This window comes from Petaurus breviceps, unplaced genomic scaffold (assembly GCF_028583685.1).
Source record: "Petaurus breviceps papuanus isolate PSGF00001 unplaced genomic scaffold, PetGlider_PUasm1.0 90897, whole genome shotgun sequence".
NCBI lineage: Eukaryota > Metazoa > Chordata > Mammalia > Diprotodontia > Petauridae > Petaurus > Petaurus breviceps.
This window is the reverse complement of record NW_027187374.1, coordinates 2,264,531-2,273,375: the sequence shown is the minus strand read 5'-3', so window position 1 is coordinate 2,273,375 and position 8,845 is coordinate 2,264,531. Positions and strand designations below refer to the sequence as shown.

Sequence of the window (8,845 nt, the reverse complement as noted above, 5' to 3'; positions counted from 1 at the left end):
ATCTAGCTGTCAAATGTTCTTTTAATATCTTGGGGGAAGGCGAAGTAAAGGTGGAAAAGCAACATTCATCTATGCTTTCTTTAATTTGCCTTCCCCTACTTCTACTACAGGCTCAAATAGCAAGAAGTGTTCAAGCCTCGTCATCCCTGGGGAAAAGAAGCAGTAAAAACTTAAGCTTTCTGTCTGGCTCTAGGACCTGGCCAAGGGGAAAATAATTACGTAAAACGAGTCGGCGCCTAGGGGTTGGGATTCGAGTGTAAGAACCCGAAATGAAGTAAAGGCACGTGGCCGCCTTCGGCCAATGAGGGTGGAGACCGAGCCAGCAAGCCCCATTTCCAGCAAAGCCAGAGAAGGAGTAGTGGTTTGGAGGTCCGGGCCGGGGACAGGTGTGGGGCCGGTCCCTCTTCCTCCTCCGGTCCCAAGCTCCCGGAAGAAGAAAAGCGAGGACGAGAAAGAATGGAATGGGAGGGTGAAGGGTGGAGCAAAGATTAAGAGTGACTGTGCTTTCCGCCTATGCCAGGTTTCTGTCGGCGTTTGAACGGCGGGAAGTGGGCGGTCCTGGCCAATTGGCTACGGCGGAGAGTGGCCTGGGCCGGCGGGAAGAGAGAGATGGAGGAAGGGGGAGGAGGCGGGATTCCAATCCGGTTCCATCTAGTTCTCGGACTGCTCCAGCTTCGGGTCCAGCGGTGGGAGGAGGAGCGTCGAGGCCCCGGAGCCCCGCCGGAGAAGAAGCAGCCTCGGCTGCGGCACTTTCCCTCCGACACTCGAGCCCAGTCGCTCCCGCCGGCGCTCGCCCGTGTCTGGGGAGAGGGAACCGATCCACACTCGCAGCCAAGATGCCCAAGAGGAAGGTGAGTGTGCGGACCCAGCCGCAAGCGGACTTGACCTGCGTGAGCAGCTCCTCTGCCTCTCCCGGGGAGCCCGAGGCGCTCGATGCCCCGGGCCCCGCGCCCCAGGACCTGCTGCGGGAAGAATGCTTGACATAAGCATTGCTTAAGCGCCTCCTGTGTGCGCCTGGGCTTTCCTCAGGAGCCTAGTCTTAATGGAGGAGACGGCATACAAACATAAGTGCATACAAGACAGATATGTTCAATTAGAGGTAAAGGCCTCGTCACCCTCTCCTCCTAAGGACGACCTGGAGACCTCACTTACCGCGGCATCCTCGCAGGAGAATGAAATTCCTCTGCCAACCACACACCTTCCTCCATTTTTTCCTCTTGAACTTTGCAGTCCCAATGCTTCCTCAAATTTACTTTTCTCCTGCCTGGAGTTAACCGGTTGGCAGCAGCTACTCCCTGTATTAGTAGGAAGGAAATCAAGTTTGGGGAATCTGGAGGTCCTCGTAGAGGCTCGACTGATAGGGCAGAGTTGGAGTGATCATTGTGTTTTTGTTTGGATTTATCAATACCTCCTCTTTCCCTGCTTTCTACTGTAATGACATCTGCCTATTGAGATGGGCCTTCTCGAAATTTCTGCTTCAGTTGGGCTGAAGTTCAGAATTTGAAAAGTATTTCTATTAAATCTTATTCTGAAGTCTCTGAAGACAGATTTTCCCTAGCTCAAAAAGCCTCCCTAATTTGGGACCTTGTTTAGGGAAACTGGGATCTGGGTTCATTTGATGCTTTTGATGTTACTAACTTTGGCCTTTCTTTGGCTAGGTGAACTCTGCGGAAGGGGAAGTAAAGGAGGAGGTAAGGATGTTTTAATTTCTAGAAATGCAGGTCTTGGGGAATGAAGCATCATTAACTTACATGCATATCTTAAATAACTTTGCTTTTTGTTTTTTTAAGCCCAAGAGGAGGTCGGCCAGATTGTCAGCTGTAAGTAAAGCCAACTTTACTGACCCTTGTTTTCTGTTACATGTCAGACAATGAAATACTTAAGATACTTTTGTCTTCCAGAAACCAGTCCTTGCTAAAGTTGAAGCTAAGCCCAAAAAGACAGCTAGAAAGGTAAGGTTTTGTACATGAAAATCTAGAAGTTGTTGGATAGTATTTAAATTATTAATTTTAATTTGTCTTTTCTGCTCTCCACACTCCCATTCAACCAAACCTCATATTTATGACAGTGCCTGAATCTATTAGAAGACCAGATTCTTTTATTCTCTCTTCCATTAGTAGTTAAGAGTAGTGTAATCAGACTATTCTTTTTACTCAGAAGTTCTTTTGAGCTAAACACCTAACATTGAATTCTCTGTTCCTATATTTTAAAGCCTTTAATTTTGCTAAACTCTGGAACACTTAATTTAATTTTGATTTTCACTGTTTTAACAGTCTATAAGAGTAGTCTTTTAATGCTACCCATTGTTTCAATATGGTCTAAATTGCTAGAAGGAAGCTATTTCTAAGCACATGTATATTTGGGGACTTTTTTAGCCAGAAAAATTAATATGCTGAAGGATATTCTCTTCATAAGCTTCATTTTGAGAAGCTCTCCAAAGTCAAAAAGGAATATTCACATGTCCACTCAAAGCATACAGTAAGACATACTAACAAGAAATTTCAAATTTGTTACATCATTCTCCAGAAGAACCCAAATATATATTCTTGGAAGAGTGAATTGTTAAATTTGTGTCTGATGTAAATTTTTGGATGAAGTCACAACTGTTAGATGTCTGAGTTTGGTTGCTCATCAAAGACAAAACAGCAATGATAAATTTTTAATCTATATCAAAATTTAATACCTTGTTTGGTTCTAAATCAGTTTAGAGAGTTAATAATTCCTCAGCTATTTTTAAATCTATATTATGTGGGTGGTTTTTAAAGTTTTTTGTTTTTGGTAATATTTTCTGGTTATGTGCAAATCTGACCATAAATTACCACTGGTTTTTCATTCTCATTTAACAACATATTATTGACCTATTTTTAATAAGAATAGTTTTTGAAAACTCAAATTTTTCTTCTGTACTTTTGAAATTTGGGCAAAATTATGTAAAATTCTTAAAATATTATTTTATTAACAATATTTTGCTTGAGATCTTAACCAGCTCAAGAAGGCATATGCATAATAAACCAATGAAGGCTTTTAATGCCACAAGAGATTAACATTGAGAGTTAGAATAGCATTAGAATAATTTTATTGTAATAACCTTATTTCAGTTATAATGTCAGTTGTAATCTTAGAAATGCCAGTAATTTTTCTTGGATGTTGACGTGAATCATGTTTAATTTTTCCCCCCATATTTTATTCTCCTTTCTCATTAAAATTGTTTTTTTGACATTAGTTCTTTGACAATAGTTACCATTTTGCTTTTAGAGATACAGATGGCTGGGGCGTCTTTCAAATATTCTTTTGAGAAAACTGCCAGCTTTATTTAAAATGTTTCTGTTTTATCCACAAAAGCCACTGATTGGATGGGATGCTTTAAAATTTGCCTTATTGTCTTCCTTCCAATTTATGCCACAGTCTTCATGTTAGTCAGACTGTAACAGACCTGTATTATCAAAATACAGTTATTTTATGTGAGAAGCAACATGGTAGTATGGGTGGATGTGCTGCACTTAGGAAGAACTTGTTCAAATCTTCTTAACCTCTTTGAGCCTCATTTTCCTCTTTAGTGAAAAGGGGGATAAATACCTGTAGCACCTTCTTACCAGGGCTACTGTGAGGCTCAAGTGAGGTCATGTGTAGAAAGCATTTTGTATTCCTTTAATCATATATAAAGATCATCCATAAATTCTGTAAGTCATGTTTTACTGAGAGATGCAACTATCGGTCTCTAGATGCATCCAAGTGGATGTATCTTGTGTGGTTTTAGCTTTGTAGAACTACTTAAGAAGAATGAAGTATACTTTTAATTTTTAAATTACACATTACTAGTATTCAGTAAACTTAATTTACTTCAGTTTAATATAGCTTCCAAGTCTTTCGACCCTAAGCAATGTGTTTGAACAATCCTATGTCTTTAATGACTCAATGGATAAAAACTGGCCTGGAGTCAGGAATGCCTGAGTTCAAATCCAGCCTCACTCACTGTCTTTGTGACCCTGGGCAAGTCAGTTAACTTCTGTTTTCCTTAATCTACTGAGAAGGAAATATCAAACTACTCCTATATCTTTGCCAAAAACAAATAAAATAAAAAAAAATTCAGGGTCATAAAGATCAGACAGGGCTGAACAACAGATGTCTTTAATAATATACCATTTTTCATATGTAAAGCTGATGCTACTAACTTGCCTTAAGTGGGTTTTTTTTCCCCCTGTGGCAATGTTAAATTTGTCACAAATTTAATTTCCATGGAGGTAAAAAGGAAGCTTAAGAATAGGCCATCTTTGGGGTGGCCAGGTAGCACAGTGGCACCGGCTCCAGTGTCGGGATGACCTGGGGATCACATCCGGGCTCAGACACTTAGCAACCCACCCAGAAACACCTGGCCGTGTAACCTTGAGCAAGTTACTTAACCCCAATTGCTTAGGGGTGGCCAGGTGGCTCAGCAAGTAAGAGCACAGGCTCCAATGTAGGGATGACCTGGGGTTCAAATCCGGGCTCAGATACTTAGCACCACACTCAGAAATAACTGGCCGTGTAACCTTTGAGCAAGTTACTTAACCCTGATTGCTTTAAAAAAATAAAGAATAGTCCATCTTTTAGATGAAGTATTTCTTTTGGGAATTACAGGAAATTTTTAGAGAATTCACCCATCAAACTTAGATGACCCTTAAAATGTGAATTTTATGTGTACTCAAGTTAGCTATACCTGAAATATAAAATTGTACTTCATTAAAACAGCTTAGGGTAGGGTTTTTGTTTTTTGTTTTTTGGTTTTTTTTTTTTAAGTAAAATTCAGATGGGGCTTCCCATAGCTACCAAATGTTCAAACACCTAAATGGAAATAATAAAAATATAAATTTATTGCTCTTTACTTTTGACTATTAAGTGATCTCAGGGTAAGAAATTAGGATCAAAAGGGTGACTTTTTCAGTGATTTTAAAATTGCTATCTTGATTCTTTGTTGGATTTCATTATGAACTATTAGAATGATATTTGTATTAGCTTATTCCTTTTCAAATATGCTAAAAAAAAAAAGAAAATTAGATTTGACAAGTGTAGTAAGGTGAATTACTTTTCATGTTAGCTATTTCAGTGGCAAACTTTGTTTTTTTAACAGTATTTAATAGGTACAGTGGGTTTTCCCCCTACAAATGGAAAGAATTGAGTATAAAAACATTTTTCATAGAAAGATTAACTTTTTTAAAAATAGATATAATTGGTTAATCTGCAAGGAGGAGGGGGAGAATAGATGATTAGAATTCATCAACCCAACCCCTTGCCTCCTCCTTAAGGATTCAGAAGATTGATATTCATTTTTTAAATATATGTTTTGGAAAAGAACTTGGTAATTTGGAAAATAAAGCAAACCGTTTGAGTGTTTTACACACAAAATATTTAAGTGTTTGACCTTTACTAAAAACTTACTGTGATCTTACTATTAATAAGCGCTTTTGAAAAGTTTGTTAGAATATGCTGGTTTCATGGAAGAAATTGATTTTTGCTCTTGGAAAAAGTTTACTATGTAATTCAGATTAACATGCATTGTAGGAATTGAGCTATAAAAGGAAAATATTTAATACCTAGGAAGATGTATTAATATGTACAGCACTATATGTCTGTAGGGTAAATCCGAGGACAAAAAAGTTCACACAAAAGGAAAAAAAGGAGCAAAAGGAAAACAAGCAGAAGCTGCTAACCAAGAGGAGAATAAAGATGACTTGCCTGCAGAAAATGGAGAAACTAAAAATGAAGAGGTCAGTACTTATTCTTTTCCATATGCTTTGATTTTATCAGATAGCAATTTTTCTTGTTAATAAAAAACAGCCCCAATATAAAATAAGATAAATAGATCTCAGCATCATGGTTTCTAGTCTTTAAGATATTGTATCTCCGAGTACATTAAAAAATCATAAATTTTTGTCAGAATTTTAGGTGACTAAGTTTTTGCATATGGAAAGAATTTCATCAGTATAAGTGCTATAGATTTAGAGACCAAAGAGGTCATCTAGGCCAACCCTATCCTTTTACAGTTAAGGAAACATACACAGAGAACAAATGTTCTGCCCAGGGTCAAACAGGTGGTAAGTGGCAGAGCCAAGATATGAACTCTAAATCCCAGTCCAGACTATCTTACTATAACAAAATACTGTATTCATCCATTTAAATACCTTAGATTCTCTTTGAGGAGATGTGCATATATAGATATGTAGAGAATAAATATGAACTGAATGCACAATGTTTAGGGAGGGTGGATATTACCAGCTGGGCTTTCTGTAGAAGGTGGCACTTGAGCTTCATCTTAAAGGAATAAAGGGATTCTGTAAGGTGCAGGTGGGGAAGGGAGGGCAATCCAGATAGAAAACTGGAATGAAGATTTGAAATGGAGTTCCATGTGTGAGGAAGAAGGAAGGCCAGTTAGGCCTGATCATAAGTACAGTAAGGGAACTGCTAGAAAGATAGGTTGAGACTAGGTTGTGAAGGGCTTTGAAAGCCAAAGTTATTTATAGTTGATCCTAGAAGCAATGGAAGGTCCTGGCATTTACTGAGATAGGGAAATAATGGGTCAAATCTAGGCTAAAAGGAAATGTCTTTGGCAGCTATAAATGAATTGGAGAAGGTAGTCACTTGAGGCAGGAGATCAATTAAGAGGCCATCACAATAATCTATATGAGACGTAATGGAGCAGCTGGAGCTAAGGTAGTGGATATATAAATAGAAGGTTTTGGATGTAAGAAGATGAGAAGTTAGAAATGGCAAGATCTGGCTATGATTAACTACAAAGAATAAGGTAGAACGATGAGTGAAGGATAATCTGGATTTCAAACCTGGGAGACTGGAAGATGGTGGTTCCTTTGACACAGAGAAGTTTGGTAGATGGGTATGTTTGGGGCAAAAGATGAGTTTGGTTTTGGATATTGTGAAATTGAAGTGTCTTTGCAATATCTAGTTTGATATATCTCTTGACATTTCAGTTTTATCCATACTACTGATTTGTTTGGAAATGTTAGTCCCTTCTGTGGGCTATATCAAACAATGAGCAATTTTATAATTTTTTGTTTTACATTCTTTCCAGGTTCCAGTCTCTGATTCAGCAGGGGAGAAAGAAACCAAATCTGAATAACATCTTATACCAAGTGTTTTAACAATTGTCCCTGTTACCTCCCTTCTTGACAATTCAGAGGAATATTTTTATCAACTATTTTGTAAATGCCAGTTTTTTAGTAGCTCTAGAAACACATTTTTAAGGAGGCAGTCCCACCTCATCACATTAATTTTTTAAAACATTTAGATAAATATAAGCCAATATAAAGTGGCTTTATTTGGAGTCCTGTTTAAAGAGTTAAATCATGTGCTGGTTGTTGGTTTGGTTTTTTGTTTGCTTGTTTTAATACAACCAGAAATTACTAGAATGTTGACTAGGAAGGTGTGTGTCTTGTGCACTGGCTTAACATTCCATAGTCAGTTTTGACATCATATTAAATGAAGCAATTTGGACCACAAATTTTAAAGCTCTTATTTTAACTAATCTGTATCCATATTGTCTTTCGGTACAATTGTTTCCTAAATAAAACTGCTCCCTGGTGTTGGATATCCATTTCAGAATTGTGTGCTATCTGTGACATTGTCATTTTTGGTAGTGGTGGTACAATTTTTTTCCAGTGACTTTGTTAATGTGCTGTAAAAGACTGGAAAATGTGTATAATGGGTGTAGTTTTATCAAATACAGAATTAATGGAACTTTGCTTTGTAAAAGACCAGATACCTCATCCACATTCAGGATGCTGGTATTTGATAACTTTTTTAAGGGAGAGTTGCCTCCAAACTTAAAGTAAGAAGGTCACTGGAATAACAGTTCAGAAAAGGATTGCAACTACATAATTTTTAGAGTTTTCTAGCATTTTTTAAATGTACAATTTATTCATAGTGTCTATGTACTGATTACCAAATGAACTAATAAAATCTCGATTATAAAAGAATTTTGGTTTTGTAACCATGTATTAAATTTGGCAGACATTCGTTTTTTTTTTTAAATGTTAAATTTTTTGCATGATCCTTTTGTAATGGACTGTCATACTTATGTGAATATGCAGAGAGACAGTGGGGCATGGATAGATAGCTGGCCTAGGATCCAGGATCCTGCATTCAAGTCCCACCTCTAGAATGCTGGTTTTGTCATCATGGAAAAATCATTCACCTCTTTATCCTCTAGACAATTCTAATATTTATAGTTTCAGAAAGAGTACCAGTTTGTGTTGGTAAACAAGTTTCTTCATCTAGGATTTCCCTATATGTATGAAATCACTATCACCTATGAGTATGCTAGTATAATGGTCCATTATAAAGCAAAGCGAACATTACTTACTCTTTTGTATAAAGAAATATGCCTTCTATAGGTCTGTTATGGTCCTTTCCCATTTATAGAGTGTAGATTTTTTAAATGGATTCACTTATTTTATTCTCAGTGTCAAGGAAGGTAAAGTATCTTGAATTGATATGAAAAAATAAGTGTAAGGCAGTATAGATATTTGCTTAAGATGATAGCTGAACCATAGCAAAACCAAAATAATGTAATTCTTTTGATTTAAAACTGCTTTCTTTTCCTTGCACTGGGGAGGAATATCCAAGGACTTGAAGCTGTCTATATAATCCTGATTTCTGAAAGCTTTTGTACTTAATTTAAAAAACAATCTATGTCAGTGTACCAGTTGAATTGGGAAGGGGCTCTGGGTACTATTGTACAAGAAGTCTGGGGAGAATTGGTAGAGCCCTTGAGATATTCCTTGTCCCACCGAATGCTTGAATGTTTTTAATTAATTTCTTTCCATATTTTTCTTCCATGTGGTCTGCATCTTCA

The 8,845-nt window shown here is 37.4% G+C and overlaps 1 protein-coding gene across 1 annotated transcript; it reads left to right on the top strand.

Moving 5' to 3' along the window:
• Positions 1-561: 561 nt before the first annotated feature.
• HMGN1 (high mobility group nucleosome binding domain 1) lies at positions 562-7,967 on the top strand. Its single transcript, XM_069074854.1, has 6 exons — positions 562-851; positions 1,659-1,691; positions 1,791-1,820; positions 1,902-1,952; positions 5,613-5,744; positions 7,064-7,967. The coding sequence occupies exons 1-6, from the start codon at positions 837-839 to the stop codon at positions 7,109-7,111; spliced, it is 309 nt and encodes a 102-aa protein (XP_068930955.1). The 5' UTR covers positions 562-836; the 3' UTR covers positions 7,112-7,967.
• The last annotated feature ends 878 nt before the right edge of the window (positions 7,968-8,845 follow it).